The sequence below is a fragment of the Lepeophtheirus salmonis genome, chromosome 13 (genome assembly GCF_016086655.4).
Source record: "Lepeophtheirus salmonis chromosome 13, UVic_Lsal_1.4, whole genome shotgun sequence".
Lineage (NCBI taxonomy): Eukaryota > Metazoa > Arthropoda > Copepoda > Siphonostomatoida > Caligidae > Lepeophtheirus > Lepeophtheirus salmonis.
In genome coordinates, this window is record NC_052143.2 from 2,529,615 (window position 1) to 2,549,496 (window position 19,882).

At 30.4% G+C, this 19,882-nt stretch overlaps 1 protein-coding gene across 1 annotated transcript in view; it reads right to left on the reverse strand.

Moving 5' to 3' along the window:
• Positions 1 to 19,882, reverse strand: part of LOC121127656 (putative receptor-type tyrosine-protein phosphatase mosPTP-1) — a 290,744-nt gene that overhangs the window by 4,015 nt on the left and 266,847 nt on the right. The window contains exons 9-11 of the mRNA XM_071892815.1: positions 6,104 to 6,336; positions 3,473 to 3,765; positions 1,970 to 2,534 (exon numbers count right to left, since the gene is read on the reverse strand). Of these exons, the coding sequence (XP_071748916.1) occupies positions 1,970 to 2,534; positions 3,473 to 3,765; positions 6,104 to 6,336 (1,091 nt within the window). The remainder of the gene's footprint in view (positions 1 to 1,969; positions 2,535 to 3,472; positions 3,766 to 6,103; positions 6,337 to 19,882) is intronic.

Sequence of the window (19,882 nt, forward strand, 5' to 3'; positions counted from 1 at the left end):
TTTGGCCGTATTTTATCTCCCAGAGCCTTTATTATTTTAGGCTATTTTTAAGGTTCAAAGCTGTTTTGAGCCCTCGGCGTTGAAGATCGAGATAAACAAGGTTAATATATTTTAAAGCCGAATGTTAAAAAACTTTAAAACCATTTTTAGAATGTCTGCAAAATGCTTATTTTACTTTATACAGAGACTCATAGCTTTAAGACTGATAGTTTCAAAAAGTTTGAAAGTATCTTGTAGGATAGCTGAAAATATGAATTTTAATTTGAAATAAGAGCCTCCCTTTAAACACTCTATATCTTTCTTTGTCAATTTTAGATTAGGCCACGATAATATTTCAAGTATAAAACTCATTTTTAAATTGATCCCTTCATAAAAGTCTCTATATTTGGGTATGCCCCTGCTAGAAGAGAGAGATGAAGAAACGAGATAGAAAGAAAGAGAGAGAAAAATTAGGAGGAGAAATTTAAAAATGTGAAATGCACTCCATCCTGAGAGTATAATCCCAAATTGATATCGGTGTTTATCAGCAGAGAAGAGTGCATGTGGAGAAAGGAGTCCCTGCTGAACTGCCCTTTGTCAGTAGGACTTGCTTCCAGGACTACCTTTGAATGCCCGTCTTTTGGAATCACTCACTAACTATGGGTTAAAATATGTTAGGATCATTCCATGTCAAATCAACGAGGTTAAGTCAACCAACCCTCTCAAATTTGTATGATTTTTGACACACAATCTTAAATTCATGAGTAAATTCAGTGTGCCTAATTTCAGCACATAATTCTGAGTTGTTTATGGGATATACATACTCATCTCAGGGAAAAAAAATTCAAATGTCGCTTTATTGTCTTATTACCAGACGTTACTTTTTCCTGTATATTTAGTACATACATATTTTTAAGTGAGGAGATTCCAAAAATGAAGTCAAAAACATAAAATTTAAATTTCTTGTGACCTCAATTTTGATTTAAAAGAAAAAATCTGAAATACACTAGCGAGTAATTGATCAACATTAAAAAAAATTGACCAACTCTTATTAATATGCAATTTTGGCAACATGTTTTACATATATAGAGGTATCACTGGGCTAAAAATAGTGCTGGCTTAATTATCATAGCTCCAAGGGTTCGATCTCAAAGTGATGTTACTTTTCACCAGGAATTTGGTCTATTTTTGTACCTGTTTATTATTTAAACTTTTTTTATGATTTTATATACACCAGGGGTGGGCAACCTATGGCATGCATGCCACTGATAGCACACGGAGGCATATTCATTGGTACGTGCAAATTAGAAAACACCTTTTTAACTTTTTGATTTGAAAAAACTTGTTTTATTTCCTCTTAGAAAAAGGATCTTATGGTGGTGCACCAATTATATCAAAATATTTACTTTATTAATATGTAAAAATAAAGAAATTACTATCATCAAATTCCGATATTGTACTTAGATACTTTAATTGTAATCACATAAAAAAAGCTTACAAAAATGTGTATTTATGACTCTTATATTTAATTTGCTTTAAAAAGTGTTAATTTCGGGAGAATTACTTAAAGTTGCAGTTTTTTAATGAAATGTTGAGTATTAAAAATGCTTTCGCTTGCTCATATGTTCTATTAAATGTATGGAGCTACTTATGTTCATAGTTGATTGCATATAATATATATTTTCTAAAACTTAGTATGAATTTCTTTGATTTACATATGTAGTTAAATATAAAATACTCATAATTAGATTATAATTAACGTCTGTATAATTCTTGTCTTTATTAAATGAAAATATTTTTTTGCAAGCATTGAATCAAATAAAATAAAAGACCTTTTGTTTTCATATCTTTCTAATGTCGGGAAAACAAAGCATTATATATTTAAGGGGATCTCAAATTGATAACATATTCCTCCTAATCCATCAACTTTCATAATGTGAAATATTGTTCAATCTACTAAAATAATTTTTTACAACTTTTAGTGACTCACGGGAGGTTGAATGGCTGAAAGTACAACAACAAATTGTACGTTGTGGTCCCAAATCATTCTCCAAAAATCAGTTAGGGTTTTCTCTGTTGGATGTTGAGTCAGAATAAATTCACGCGAGCGATTATATCCGGATATCCACGAAGCATTGATAAAATCAGAGGATGAACTTTTTAATTTGACTCGATGTTCCTCTTCAAGTACAAAGTCGGGCCTGCGGATTTTTGATGAGCGATGTCGAATAAGACTTCCTCCACTCATTTCTTCCTTTTCTCCAATTATTTCACGGTAGGTTGCCAGGTGGTATTGAGACTCTAAAGCATCTGACGAAGTCAGATCTCTGATATATTTGGAGAAGGAGGAGCGATGAATGTTTGTTTCACCTGCAGAGGCGGCCTCTTTGAGGACTTTGTGTACAAAGATGTACTGCTCAGCAGTTTGTACAAGATGCATCCTTTGGGTCCGTATGTGTGAAAGGTAGCCTACAGGATCCAACCCACCTTTGTATTTGAGTTGTTTTAGCATGGAGTCGATGAAAATGTAGGCTCCTGTTCGTCCAACACCAGCACTGTAAGATTAAACATAATTACTTATTAAACTATGTTTATATGAAGTACAACTTTGTTCATTTATTTTTTCTATATGTACATACAACAATGTCTTATTGATCATAAACTTTAATAGCTATGATTTCGTCCAAGTATAGGGTTTTTTCCTTTATTTTATGTGTGCTTTCACTTAATAAAAGTATACTTAATCGGAAATTTGAAATATGAGTCTAATGAAGACGGAATCATTACTAATTTATAAGTTATATTACTTAATCTATAACATAATTACTACTTTGAACAACAATATAAAGGTTTCTATTTACATACTCAGTTTAGAAATGGTCGTCCATGAACCCCAAAAAGAAAAAAAAAAACTTCAAATTGATATATTTTTTAACTTGTATTAATGAATATGGGCTTACAATGATGATGACTAGAGAAACATGTATATCCACATACGAATATATTTTACTAAACATTGCCTTATGAAATTAATTAATGTATATATATTTATATATATGGTTCTTGGTATTTAGTGCCCTAATATTAGCAGTATGTTTATGTTTTTAATGTGTTGATAAAAAGACTGTTTTTATTAACTAATTAATTATAATAAAATTATATCTTAAACACTTTATCACAATCCATCTTCCTAATTTATTTAACTACAACAACGAGGATCATTATAACATATCTTAGTAGCACCTTTTAGATATAACTATGCCTTCATTTCCTCTCAACATTTATATTAAATATATTATTTACCAAAATAGATTTATAGGCTCAACTTTATCTTTTTTTTAACACCACATCTATTCATTTCCGAAAGGAAACACAAGAAGAGATTTTTTAATATAAAAACTATGAATCTTTACTTCTTATACAAAATTGTCAATAAAAAAAGCCCATTCTATTTGATCAATATCATGCCAAATTTCAATATTACAGATCTTACCTGCAATGAACAATAATTGGGCCATCCGTGTCTCTATTTGATGCCGATGATTTCTTTACAAAATTAAGAACAGGAAGAGGGTTACCAGGGGTTCCATGATCTGGCCAATGCGTATAGTGATATTGAAGAACAAGTCTTTCAGGTGAATCTGTGGATTTCCGATGTGATGATGAGGATACCACTCGAAAGGATCTAATGGTATAAGATGACATAACTTCTTGACCAACTAGTGTAACCTCGATAGGACCATAGGATTCACTTCCAGAAGATGGCCAGTACTGATCGCACTTTTTCTATTGAAAAAGTAAAAAAGGTTAAAACATTTACGACAATGTATTTGTTTGGTTTAATAATGGAATTATTACGGTTTTGGTAAATGATAATATTTTCAATGTTGAAATTATACATTTTAAATCGGATTTATTTATTCTAAGACGTAATTCCCTTAATCTATATATTCCAAGTATAACTTTGAAAGACTGACACCTTTGTGGACCAATTTTTAGTTACTATTTAAATTTATTTATTCGTAAAAAAAACCAAAAAAAAAAAGAAAATAGTAGATTTTAAACTGTCAGGTTTAATTATATTTTTGTAAATGCATCTTCAACCAGATAATTTCAAATAATTCTAATTTTTATAAGTTATTTGCTGTCTTAATAAAGGTTTAAAGAAAATTATCATAATTTTTAATCCTCTTATATAACAATAAACATTTGAATGAACTTATAACTGAACGCCTTGGACAGAATGTAAAAAGGGACATCTCTGTGAAATGTTAATCACCCTTTTTATAAATATACACACATTGAATTGATACAAAACATATTTTTGGGAGCAATGCCATGGTTGTATCGTACTTGGATGAACGTATTGTGATGCATTATGCACTAATGTTGTTTGGTATACAGGTATTATAGTCGTTCAGCAGGTCTCAGGTATTTTAAAATGGTACGTTATGAAACTGGTGTTGGAACCAGTACTTGTGGGTGCACTACGGCATACCAATTTTGTAGAAGTTCTTATTAAAACTCGAATATATTTCTTTGGCCTCAACATAAATTTGAGACATGGTGTATTTAATTTTTTTTGTTATTAATAATAAAAGTTGCTGTTTGTCATACAAAAGACTATACGTGAAACTTTTGTATCAGTACAAAAATATTTTTAACGGAAATCATCTATGTATTGCCTTGGAACGTATGAAAATTGAAAAAAACAAACAAAAAAGAAGTTCCACAAAATGTGTTCCTCACTTGATCTATGTATGATCATTTCAGTAGAAAAAAATTAGTCTTATATATCTAAAATTATAAAAAAAATAGTGCTTCATATTTCGTAATATAAAATATGCAAAACTTATACATACATATCAATGTATATAACTTATAAATATTTCAACCAATAACACGCTTGGATTATTCCGTCATATAAATATGTGCCGTATCGTACATATTTTCATCAATCTCTCACTTTAATAACATGTGATTTTCTTATACAATGTATACTCGCAGTTATATGAAATATAAATTTATGTTTGTATATTAAAGAATTCAATATTTATTGCCTTTAATACTGTTATTTGTTTCATATTTATTGGTTTGTGTTCTACCATAAAAATACTTATGGTAATTCAAGTGTTATTCTGCAAAAAGGAAAAAAATAGTAATTTATTGTATAAACATATAAAATAAAAATAAGAAAAAGTTTTCCACCATTTAAAAAATTAAAAAAACTTGAAAAAAGAATTTGCAAGCATTTTTGAAATTGTTTTTGTAGAATAGTACATACACCACAATTCTAATTATAAAATCAATTGTTCTGTTTTAGTTATATTATAACTAGAGATGAAGAAATTAAATTCAAGGAGAGCTCTTGATTAAATGAAAAAATATTGTTATAAGGAGAAGTGCTTGAAGTGTTTTAGTTTATAATGTATTTTGTATGTACATATTTATCAATAAATGCATCAAGAGTAGCACGTACTAAAAACAGTGTAGAGCTGTTGTTTTACAACGAGTTGCGAGTGTTTAAGTAGAAAGGGCGTTATTTGTTATTTCGGGGACTAGCCAGGAGTTTTTAACGTCAGTTAAAAAAATAAAAAAACATTGGTCAACAAAGTATTATTGCCACAATTGCGGAAAATACAGATTATCCCTTTTTACGATCCGTTCTGGACAAGATAATGTTCAGACTGCAAACTTCTTAAGCCTGAACAAGTTCTTTATTTGAAGAGTCAGGAAAGAACGGGGAGAATTTAAAGGTGATAGCAAGAATTTGCTCAATGCCACACTCCAAATAAAACGTTGAACTGGTTGTCATGATTTTTTTTTTGACTTTATTGGACCCCCTGTTTGGCCTCGTAGCTGATGCGCATGATTTGGGAGGAACTCCGGAATCTACTAAAGGAGGCTGTCATCAAGACCTGCTTCCATTTTGGAGGCCGAGTCTAGTCTGTTATTTACGTAAAGGCGTTTATATTAAATAATAATTATTTTATTTTATTCAACTTTTATTTGACATTGGTTTTTATTGAAATTGAATGATTAGTTTTGGAGAAAATCCTCTTATACAAATATAGTGTTGGATGTCAAATAGAGGTCCCACCCTCTTAATAAATAATAATAATACCTTTCCTGACTCTACCAAGTTCGTCATCATAACAACGACATGAACGTTCCGTTCCCATACCATTCGCCAAAAGAGATTGAATGTAGAAGGGATCGGACCTTGTGTAGCGATGTATGACTTTTTGCGTCCATCAAAACCATCCACAAAGTTTGCATTTAAATAGTCTTTCCCGTAGGCTCCTTTCTTCTTACTACTAGCTCCAGTTGACTCCAGGGTCACACGTGTGTGCTCATCTGTAATGTAGAAAATATATTGGTTACATTGGCTATATATTTATTTTAAAGTTTTTTCGCTCAAATCTAAATCATTTGTAATGTGGTTATTGAACGGGATCAAAAATAAATCCAAAAAATATGATCTATTTAATACAATGATTAAGAATTGAACAGTTATAATAATTTCCATGCAAATTTCGTATTATTTTTTTATCAACTTTTCCATCCGATTTAAAATTATTAACATGAATTCAAATGATAAAATACTTTTTATTCAGATATAAAAAAAAATCCTACTAGTTTGTGATTTAATCATGTTGTAATTTGTTAGAGTAAAATAAATCGATGTTTATTTTGATAAGAAATCTATGATATGATTATTACTTTATACAAATTTTGGATATTAAATTAGAACTAATGAGTTTTGATGAGGTTGCATGTATTTATAAATTTATAGCTACACTATCACAATCCTCACATTATGAAAAAAAAAAAAAAATCAAGAAATCAATAGAACAACAAAGGAACACCTTGTAACCAAAAAGTTAATTAAATTCACAAAATGTCTATTAAAAATGCCTAAATATACGCATAAATCCTAATCGAGGCATCTTGTAGAAGTTATGGTCAAAGGACATGGGGCGTCCTGCATTCAATCAAACACTTTCAACAGATAAAATGGCTTTGATATAAAAATATTTGCGTTTTGATCATCGAAGTTAAAGAAGAAGGAAGTTGGATGTAGACAAGTTTGTACTGATCTCATCTGTTCTTCACAGATTTGTTGATTTTTTTTCCAAAAAAGTAATCAACCTGCCCCAGCCATGACGGGTGATGAGCAGCTCTTCCCCACCAAAGCAAGATGTAAATTCGCTCAATCCATGGAGAACAAGCCCAATAAGTTTGGGATCAAATTTGGGATCATTGCTGAGGTTAAGGGCAAGTTCTGCTACAACATAATCATATAGCTTGGAGCTGACAGGAGCTACCATCTAGTTCTGGATGCAGATGTAGTCATGGCTGTGATGAAGCCCTCATATCCTAAAGGCTATAATGCCACATGGGATAATTTTTTCACCAACAAGGACTTAGCACAACTACTTTTACAGCAATGTTGGGACGATTAGGTCAAATAGGCGTGTACTTCCACCTTTAAAAATAGCACATGCTACATGACAACCCTTTCTACCAATCTGGAGAAGTGCACCTGACACATTACCGGGCAAAGCTTGCAAGTCCGTGAATCTCCTCAACACTCAGCACAGAGGAAAAATGACTCAAGGAAAAGGCAATATCGTTCAACGTCATCAATGGCTGGATAACAAAAATAGCCTCTTTCTGTCTTTTACAAAGTACAGGATCTCGCTGGGTTAAATGCCTATATTCTCTTCAAAAAGGCAAAACAAGATTATTGTACACCTTCTGATAAAGTATGAAAATAAAGAGAAAATACAAAGTTACTTTTATTGTCAACTTAACCTTTTAGTACCCAATGTGCCAAATTTGCTAAATTTAGAAAATTATTTCAAAATAACGGTAAGATGTATCTGTTACAAACTTATCATACCGGTTTAGTACACATTTACAACAACACTGCCTCTATATATTGCGCAAAAACACGCGTGGTATTTCAGTTACGTCAAAAAATTAATAAGTCTGCACGTATTTTGATTGCTCTTCATCTGTTGTAATAACGTATGTGTTCCTATAATCAGTATTTTTAATATTATCCTCTAACTAATACATATTATGACATTTTGCATTTATAGCCCAATGTGACATATTTGACCATATCATTTTACAAATCTGTGTGCCTGGTGTACCCTAATTAAATACAGGTTTATTTTGAAATGTTTTATTGTTATCCTAAATATCCTTCATATATGCAAGAAAAATTTAAAAATCTAATTCATACATAATTTGGGTCATAGAGGGCAAACATATAATTACAGTCATTTATCAGAAAGGTTTTAAAGTTTGTATGCATCGATCTGCAACACTCTGTATAACATATGTATGTAGAGTTTTATGTGCATGTAATGTATGTAAGACTGCCTAACTATTCTTGACCTCAACTTATTTTCCATGATAAATGATGATTTATGAACATTACTCTTGGTTATAGTAACAATAAATAATTAAATCATTCTCTCTATGTAGTACAACCCATGAATTATGGCTACACACAAAAAAAATGCACTTTAAATTGACTTAGAGGAATTCTTAATTTATAAGTATATATATCAAAGAACATCGAGTAGTGGGGAGGGGGGGGGGAGGAAATACATTTCTGTATCATTTTATATAAATGTTTAATTAAAACTATTTGCTTATAAAACAGAAAATATATCCTGTCTGTTATTATGGCTTCATTTAACACAGCATGCCCAACAAGATTTAAAAATGAATTCAAACTCCAGTGGACCTATGTGGAATATTTCTTGTAGATGGTAGCCCGACTGCTCCTAGAAATATTTTTTAATTCAGAGTGCCTAAAAGTTCTCAATAATAACCAACCTATTGAAACGAAAGAGGTTCAATGATTTCAAGCTTGCTTTTAGATTTCGGAACTTAGTCCAAAGTCTCTTGTGATATATAATGTCACTTTTTATTCCATAAGAAAACCTCTCGAATCTTGATCATTTTTGTGCAAATATCCCTGCTGAAAGGAGAATACCTCAAAACATAGATTACTTTAAGGATCATTATGGAGTTTCAGACCTTAGTTTTATCTAAAAGATTCCGGCGAAGTGATGAATATAAATTTTTCTAGTTTTGATTAAATTAATTACTCATTTATTTTTATTGCTGCCTCAGGTTGGTATGTTTCAATGTTGACACCCAGGAGCAAAGACGAAGTGGAGAACTTAAGATGTGAAAATTTGGCCATAAGGGTTAACTCTTTGGACGTGATGACCACTGTTTTTTCGAGATTAACTTTGAGTGGAGAGTTTTTATTAATTCTCTCCAGTGTAAGAAATACTTGTTTAATCGAGCTAGTTAAGGTCTTCGTAGAGCCGTTCATGATAGTTGTGAGGTCATCTGCATACTAGAGGGATTTATAAACTTTAACACCATATTGAAAGCCCTTAATTTTTCCCCACATTATTTCTTGGTGATGACAGTTAACGGATGTAAAGACAAAGATTTGTGAATATTTAATGGGTATTTTTTATTTGTTCTCTACCATTTAGCCATTTGCAATGAAATACATCGAAATTGTCATATCAATTATCTTTTAATTGAATAAAAAATTGTGTAAAAATTTATTCTAAGATAATAAATTTTCTGTTTTTTTTCTTCCAACTTTTATAATAAATTAATGGAAATTTGTTTATCCAATAGAAAAGAAGTCCTTTTCTTCATCGCTTCAGATAAAGTAAAAGCAATTTCCTCTTATATAATTCAAATTACAATTATTAAACAAACTTTGTTAGTTAAAACTCCGGTTATTCTTCATATATTAGCTCAAAACAATAAAATTGACGTTATCGGGGTTTTTAAACTATGAGAACGTATCATAAAGTGGAACAACCCCTGTCAGGTACTTAAAAATTAATAACTATTCAATTGCATTTTTAAAAGATGAAAGATATTATATGTCATTGTGGCTCATAAAAAAAAGAACTGGTGTACATATCTATCCTCAAAACAAAACCATAATTTTTTTTGTAGTTAATTTAGAAAAAAGATGAATACTAAAATGTTATATGTTGATATTTTGATCCACTCCGAGAAAAGCACACCCCACATCATCGAACAGGTAAAAATGAGCTGCTTTAAGGTTTAAAATGCCTGGATAATACTTAAAAAGGAACAAAATCCTAAGGATTGTCTTAGATCAGAACAGCCAGTCGAACTTGATCCCGAGACCACAAAAACAATATTTAAAGAAAGTCCATGAATGTCCGCACAGAAAAAGTGTGTGTGCCCCATGTATTATTATATCAAATTTTATGGGGTTAAGTTCTTGAAATATTTAAACAACCTCTATCAGTCTTAAAGAGTGCTGGAAACTTTTGTTTTGTTTGGTCTAAACATCTATAAAAAACGACTGGAAAAATTTACTAGGATTATAAATATAAAGCTGGTAAAACTTTTGGCCTCGCCAGGATGTCCTTCTGAGGACAATGAAGATCTTATTAATGATTTTTTACACCTTTCCAATACATTCCTATCAAAACAAAACTGTGCCTAAACTTTATCATGCTTTATTAGGATTAAAAATAAATTTAATTGTTATATGTTAAAAACCTTTTCCAACATGAGGTTGCGAAAAAAATAGTCTTTTTTAAAATTAACAAATAAAAATAAGATTAAAACTATATAAGCATTGAGTCCCCAAAAAGTTTCGTGCTTCCACACCCATTCAATCTTTTAGAACTTGAAAATTAAGTTAAATTAATGTACAATTCATTATGAAATTACCCAAAAAAAAAACTATTTGATGTGTTGTGATACGTGCAATATGTTTCTAAAAAGCCAACAAACGACAGTATGAAAATGATACAGATACCGAAAGGGTCATGTTTGGGCTCTTGTATTATTTTTACTGGAACTTCAATGGTAAATTTGTAGAAGAAAAATCGACCAATTAATCGGTTATCTGTACTTTAATTCCCAAATAATCGGACTTAAATTTCTAAATATATATTGATTGTTCCTTAATTATAACTAGGGAGGAAGCACAGATGCTCAAATTCAATTTGAGAGGAGGGGAATAGAGCATTTAAAAAGTATTTTTGATAAGCATTGTTCTATGAAGTGAAATGTTAGAGGTGTATTTTACATAATAGGTATGAATATATTATGCGTACAATTTTCCTTAGATCCACTTTTTTTTTTTTTTTTGCAAAAGAGACATACAACACATTTAGTCACATATATATTTACAAGTCTTAATGATTTGTTAACAAATTTTTCGTCCTTAATCCATAAAGGATTTGTAAGAAGAAACTTACATTTTTTATAGCTCACAATAAAATATTACTCAATGATACTGTTTTCTTAAGGCAAGACAATGCTTATTTGCGAAGTCATTACATCAATGTCGCATAAACATAAATAAGCTTCATGTCTCCATATTTATTGATGTATTCTAAACGTAACTAAAAAAACAATGGTGTTTAACGACATACATAAATCAAATTATGTTTATAAGACTTTTGGATTTACACATACACAAATATTTGCAAACCAAATATTTGTTTATATATTTTATGTACCTAAATATATGGACTGCAGTATTGAGAGGGTGGCTTCAATCTGCAGATTAACCCATTTATAATTTATCATTGTTGTCTTGCTGATTATTGTATTCCTTCTAAATAAGTATCTTTTGTAATCAGTAGGAACACTTAGTTTGATGAATAAAGAGTATAAAAAATGTATAAAAGTAAAATAGAAATTAATATTGGATTGCATACTACATAGATTTACCATATAATATAATATAAATGATCCTTTTTTTGTGTGTTCTATTTCCATTTCATAGGATCGAGTATAGGGAAATTGCGCAAAAATCTACATCTATATCAACCTTCCGTGAGTGAATATTGACGTAGTTAATGAAATTGGGTTAAACGTTAACCAATATATTAAGCAAATTTTATTTCTTGATACACAGTTGACATAAACTGTAAACCAAACAGTAGCTTTTATTCTAAAAGATGCTCCAAGAGAATATTAATACTCTCTCCAGCATTAAAATCTATTTGAAAAACCTTTTTTAACAACTTTGTCAAAATTGGGGTGCAGAAAATCCCATTTCACTAACAACCGTTTAAATTTACTTATGTTGACATTTTCAGCCAATAAAATATTCGAGGAAATAGTGGTGTGGATAATTAATTTATAAAGCTCATGTCAACCTCTACTGATAATGTATTATTATGTATAAAAAATTTGAATGATCCACGATTGTCATCTTGATTTCACTGGAACTTAAAGTCATCAAGCTATACTTATAAACAGGAGTCTTAAATATTTAATAGGCAAATAACCAATATTTCATATATATATTTTAGAATTTTTTTTTTTGGCTTGCTCAGTATTTGGTAAAGATTTTTATCTTATGGTCATTACTATCTACAAAATCTTACATTCCTTCCTTTCAAAAAATAACGTTGGTGTAAAAGAAAAGTTAATTAAAACAACTAATTAAAGTTTTTCCTCAATTTTATTTACTATTGGAAATATAAGCAACTATTCACTAAACACATTTTATTTAGTGAGATAATGTTGTCCACAAGTCAAAACTTGTGCGTCTCATAATCATAATATCAGCCATTTGTTTGATCAAAGTTATTTTATCATAAAAATGTTTGCTTTTAAACTACTTAATTATTTCGAAATTTAGAGCTAAGAATCTGTTGGTACTTTAATTTTAAATGCTGCCACAGGGTATTTATCCTTTTATAGACGTCAAAATTATGGAAGCATTGAAGGGGGATGGACCAGCAGAACAACTCATTTTGTGATGTAAAAACGTTCCTATCATCTGTTGAATTTTGAAGAACGGGTCCTTGTCGACGAAAATAAATATTGACAATAAATGATTTGACGGAATATTTAAAAAAAAATAACTTATAATAATTTAGCAACTGAGTTTTTATGTATGTGTTTTCATGAAAATCAGTTAATTGCTTCCGTTTCTAATGAACAAAAATAATTTTTTCATTCCATTTTAATAATTTTGTATATTCAAAATTTTTTGAGCACGAATAATTCTAAATATAAGGATACAAGAGAGATAAAATAGGGGCTGTAAATCGAGTAATTGAAACCGAATTTATTCTGAAAAAACAAACATTTTAAGACTTTCTGTCGTGAAAAAACAAACAGGACATACATTTTAGAATAATAAAAGCCAAATTTAATCAGGTTTGACTCTAATAAAAATAAGTGTTATTAAATTTGGTGTAATGAAAAAATTCTAAATAAATTCGGTTTGTTTTAATTGAGTGATTAAAAGCGGATGGACTCTATAAAAACTTAAATTTTTAGATTGCTAATACCTAGTTACTTATTAAAATAATCATCCACAACTGTAATTAGAAATATATGGAGTTTTATTTATTTTGGCATCGTTTTGTACAAAAAAACTTTGCCTTTAAATCGGTTTTATTAAAATTGATAGAACAAAAACAAATAGAAAAATCCTCAGCAATTAAAATACCAAAGTTCGATTTTTAACAATGATTGACGTTATCTATCTCATATGATTTTTACACTTTATAAAAAAAAAAACTTCAAATGTGTTGTATTATTATGTAACTAAAAATAGCTTTTCTGATTAATGCTATTGCTTTTTTGAAAAAGGAAGTTATACAGCTAGGTTTAAACTTTCAGTGAATTTATGATAACTAATTTGACCCGATATAGCCTTTCATATTACATAGCTCAATTTTTAAGTCTTTTATGCCGACGATTTCATTTTGTTAATTTAAGTACATTATGCACCTTGAATTAAATACAGGCACACAAACCTGCAGATTATATATACAGGGTAGGGCAGCAAAACGTAGAATAATAGTTATTTTTTATTTTCTCATTACTATGAAAAGGTTAAGTGATTATATTTTGATATTATGTTTCAGCCGTGCTTTTCACATAAACAAATTCTACTAATCATTGAGTCATTTCATCAACATGAGCGAGCAACAATCAAAAAGTTAGCACATCTCAGATCTCATAGACGCTGGAGTTTATGTGATGAAGATCACGGACATAGTAAAGTATTCTAGGAGCCTGGTTTTTAAATTGGCCAAGATAGAAAAAAATAGGGAAGACCTCTCCAGGGTTTTAGAAAGTAAAGGGAATAATTTAAAGAGGGATACGAAGTTCTTGTTAAGTTAGAAGAAGGAAATCAAAGAGGATCCCACTAAGTCGATGAATCCCATCCCCAGCAACTTCTCTGTGGCTCATAAGAACATCAGGATAGCTATAAAGCACAACTTGGGATGAGCTTCTTTCACAAAGACTCGAGGCTCGAGAGGTGCAAAAAAATCCTTACGTGGATGAAGGAAAATAGTTTAATTGTGAAAATGTTCTCAGGCAAGAAAATTGTCACCAATGATCTATTCCACAACCCCCAGAACGACCGTTGGCTTGTGAAATGAAAAAAAAGGTGCAACGAGTTTACCACACGAAATATCCAGCCCAAACAATTGTCCTTGACGTTGTTGGCTCTGATGGAAAGAATATGCCTCTTTTATTTTTCAAGGCTGGACAGAAAATCGGTCAGGAGGCATGACTGAAGACCTACTACCCGGAGGGTAGCTACGCATGGGCTTAGGACAGTGCCCTCTCACACGTCTGCCAAGAGCCAAGTTCTGCAAATATAACATGTCTATATTCTGGTCTTAAGATATATGATCATTCCTCATCTGATTTGAACCCAATTGACTTTTCTATATGCGCCAGTTTGGAGAGAGAAACCAACAAGACCTTACACACAAATGTGAACTCATTAAAGTCCTTTCATAGTGGTGGCAGGGGACAATTTGTCAGAGGAGTTTGTCATCAACGCCTGCATGGTATTCAGGCTACGTGCTAAGGGTGTGATTGATAATGAATGTGGTCATATTGAGTGAAAAAAGTTTTGTTAAATCCTTGTGTACATGTTTTGTAAGAACTAATTTTGCCTATTATTGAAAATATAAAATTATTGATATATTTCTAAATCCATCTGTCGGGTCTATGTTTTGCTGACCTACCCAACTTATTTTTTAGTTTACTTTTGCCTCATAAACTGTTTTTATCAGAAAACCTTTTATTTAAATAAAGTATGAAACTTTAGAAGTTTGATAATTCTCTAGAATAAGATGTTATTTTCTTTTGCTGGACACACCAATACATTAGTTGAAAGAAATTAAAGTAGATGTGCATTGAAGAAACATTGTACGAATCCATTGCATATTCTCAAATAAATAAGTGTGTCCCTATAAATTTAAACATATATTTAAATCCGATAATGAAAACAAAAAAAAAAAAAAGATTTAAATTCACTTTTTTTCTCATTGCATAAATAATTGAAGTATCATTTTATTTGATTATTTTTATTTTATATTAAGAAAAAGTACATATTCTTCTCTGAAATAAAAAAAAACTATTTTAATTATAAAAGTTTATTTGATTTAGGGAAGTTTTTGAGGACACAGTTTTGAACGATTTTTTTTTACAAACTTATATATGATATTCATTCAAAAAAGTCACATTTGAAATATATGTCAATCATACTAAAAACTAAAATGTATTTTTATGAGATATCAATCCCAAAATATGTGTATATATATTTTTAAGAATGAATTAAACGGACTAATTTTGCAGTAATAATAATATTTAATCCATGTTTCAAAAACAAAGATAAAAAAATTATTTGATGCCTCCAATAAATTATCATCAATAATCTTCTTGCAAAACGTTCAATTATATTAGATTTAGATCCTTTCATTTTCTTTTAAAATATTAAAGGCTATAATTTAATATATACCCAGCTATTTAAAAAGGTATTTTTTATTTTCTTTTAAAAATAAATTGTTCACGTTACTCAAACCTTTATTTATTTCATTTTTTCTTGTCAATTTTTATATCCCTTTACTAAAAAAATAAAATATAAAAATTTCATGCTTCTACACACATTGATGAGTTATACGAATTTTTATTCTTATTTTCTTCATATTCCTTAGTTTTCTATCTTTAGTTAAGATCATTCATTGTCAGGTGATCAATAAGTATTTATAAAGTTGATTTAAACAATCATTGATTTATTCATTAACGTAAAAGCAAATTTAGTCAATCTGAAGAAAAATCAAAGGTATTATTTTTTTCTCCAGAGTGTAGAGTTTGAGGAACATTAAGTTATAGAACTGAAATAGTCAGTCCTCTACAAATATTGGGAAGGGGGAGCATTTTCTTTTTTAAATATATTCTAATTCTAATGTAAAAGTAGATGCATTTTCTAGTGCGCAAATTTTGTTCTTGTCCAACTGAACAGTCTTACAATTTTCCAAATCGATTATAATTATTCTTCAATTCTTCAATTCTAGAGATGATCAAGTATAAACAAAGCAAGCAACACGGAATTTTGATAGGAATTATAAATTTAAGTACTGGTATGAGCTTTTACTTGTCGTGACCTCAACTATAATAAATGAAATTAATAGAATATTGGAGGAGAGGCCCGTTTTTTTTGCCGCAATATATATTTCTTTATTTTTTAAAGCTTTTGTCATTATTAAGGAAAGAACAAATACATATAAATTATAAAATGTAAACACGAATGTGTTTCCTCACGACAAATGACGGAGAGTAAGGCTGACAAATTTTAGTCTCGAAGTAGAATTGATTATCGAAAACTGAGTAATTCCTGCAAATTTCAATGCTACATATGCCTCTCATAGCAACTCAAGGCTAATTTCATGAAACGTCATTACAATTCAAAAGCTCTACACACAAACATTCTTCAAATTTTTCAACACTTATATTATAATATAAAATATGTAGGTAGAGGAATTTAGCTATAGATAAGATAATTAAACATTTTGTTTAAAATTATTCCCCATTTAGTACGTAATGATACACGAGAATGAATAAAACATGATTAGATGTAGTAAAAGCAAAGAATATGACGAGTAAAACGCGCACAAATAATACAAAATAAAAACCGAATCAAGAGTCTGAAATTCAAATTCAAAACAATTAATTTTCAAAAGTTTCATAAGATCTAATAATTTTTTTTCAAAGTTTTAAAATATCTTGCTGATATTTTCGGGTACTATCCTACCAAATCCCCTCCATATTGCCATCCATAACCCAACACATTTTTAATCCTGAATGAGAAGGCTGAGTATCGCGCTGCAGCAGGTATAAAAATTGTTGGTAATTCTTCATCCTCCAGTGGTTGATAGGTGCATAACTTGTTTACCATAAAAGCTTTAGTATTAGGTAAATCATAATCAAATGCCTTAAGATTATCCCTGGATGTCCTTCTATTCGATACTCAAAACAATATCATTCTTTTGTTAAATTGGATTCAATGTTTTTTTGCCAGTTGGCAATCAATGATATGGATCCAAACATGAAGACAATCAAACAGAGACATGAATGGTAGAATTGAAAGTTCTCCCACAGTATTTGCATGAAGCGTCATAAAAAATAATATTTGCTAATATTTGAAGTTGTGCTGTGATCCCCTAGTCATCATTAATGTGGAGCAGAGAGACTTGAATTTTCTTGTGCCAGGGTTTAGGTAAGTCCAAATGATTACTACTTCCTAAATGAAGCACTACTTCCTAACTGTTGCTCATAACATATTTTCAAATGGCAGGGAGAATATGGTATTTTACAAATCTTTTCAGAGAAAAACTAAATTTACCTCGTGCAAAGACTGAGGAAGGTTGTTTATCAAGATTATGAACTGGTATAATATCATTGCATAACGCTTTATCCTCCAGAAAACGGGGTCCCTCTGTATTTTAGAAGAAATTTTTTTTTATTCTGTTCTGGTGAATGATATCAATCGTTGTATTCGATTCGGAAAAGCTCTACGATAGAGACTGAAATTATTTTATACACCTTTCTGGATATCTAATATTTTGTCTAGTTTACTTACCCGTAACTTCAAGACTTCAGCAATCATAATTTATGAGGCAAAAAGAAGAGAAGCGTGATTGTTTAGTAAAAATATTAATGCCATTTTTAAGGTGGATCTATGTGTCACTGATCTTTCGTCGCTGATACACATAAGAAATACAGGATCTCTTACATTGCAGGGGTAGAAATGGAAAGAAAACGTAAAAAAGCCAGTGACGCAATTCTCATGAAAATAAGTTCCCTCTCTTTAAGAACTCTGAATCGTGCGTCAGACTTCAAAAAATTATTTTACAGGACATAGTTCTATTGCAGATATCTGAAGTTCTTAAATATTTACATCTAAAGTTAGAAAATATACTTGGCGCACAAAGACATAATTTCCCAAAAAGACGAGACTCCAATGGTCAAATTCCTTTTTTTATACCTAAAAATTTTTTTTAAGCTATGTATAACATATAATTTTAAGACTAATAAAGCTTCAGGACCCGATGGAATCGGTGGACAAGTTTTCACACTTCTCCCCCAATGTATTTGCGCCTTATCTTCTTAAATTTGGAGTTTCGATGGAGAAATATGGAGAACTTTCCCCCCTGATTAACTTTTGGGGAAATTACACTCATCCCAAAGAAAGAAAATGGTACAAAATTTAAACATTGGAGGCCCATTACAATTTTAAATGAAACGTATATAATTCTGAATGGAGTCATTGCTAAGCAAATAGAAATCATACTCAACACCAAGATCAAATGCGTTTTTACAACATCAAAAAATTATTGACCTTTCTCGAATCATAAGATATAAATAAATTTGGATCAAATACTGCGGAAGAATTTCATACTACATTTGATTCCATAGAACAGAAACAAATTCATAGGACTCTTAAAAGGTTTCTCCCATAACACTTCTGTAATTCAGTTAGAGCTTTGATTTATAATGTATCACCCACTATTAATATAGAGGGGCACCCCAGTGAACCAACCAATCTCAAGTGAAACTGCAGACAAAGTTTCCCTGAGTAACCTTTACTTTTTATTGCAGCAATCGAAAACTTTTGTTATTCCCTACAAAGAAAATATGGAGGCTTTGAACTTTCTTTCAACACCAATAACCATTAAACTGGATGTGTGTATGCTGTTGAAGCAAACTCAGATAGCCAACAAATCAAGAGAACTGAAGTTCTTCTGAATGCGTTTGGGAAATACTCAGACAGATCTGGCCTAAAAATTAATAAAGATAAGGCTACTATCCTCACAATCCGTTTATGGTGTCCGGATAGATCAACTAAAATTAAAGTCTGGTCCATTTCTGACAAAGTTGTAGTTTTGGGCATTGAATGGCATAGAAACAGGGAAACACAGGCTAACGGGATGTCACTAAATTCTACTATCTACAAAAAAGTAAAGGAAAAAATAAGTTTTAATATTCTCAGACGGATTCATTTTTATAATATCCACATTGTTCCCTCATTCGTTACCCACCTTGGCTGAAAAAGCAATTAAGGAAGAAAATGTGTGGCTAAAACCCCTTTTTAACCATAAACATCCCTCCAATCTTATCAGATCAAGGAAATGGATAGGTGGGGGAAATAACTTTGTTGTCTACCATAGTTCCTAAAATGTATCGGAGAGTATTTATTGATAAAACTCATAAACTGTATATTAAATGGAGAACAATTTTCTCAAATATAGCTCTCTACTATGATGGGAAATATTCTATCTAATTAAGTTATTGGAGAAATATACACATCATGGGACGCTGCTCATCCTTTCCCTTGGTCTGGAATACCTATAGATGAGTCCAAAAGAATTGATATGTTCTTCTCTAAAATATTAATTAAAAACTTTTTAAACATTTCACTATCCAAATTTGAATGGTAAGTTTATGTTTGTTCAATGATGTACATTGATGAAAAGAAAAAATGCCCGTATGATGCTAGCCTTGGATCCACATCAATTTTATGCTCTGAGAT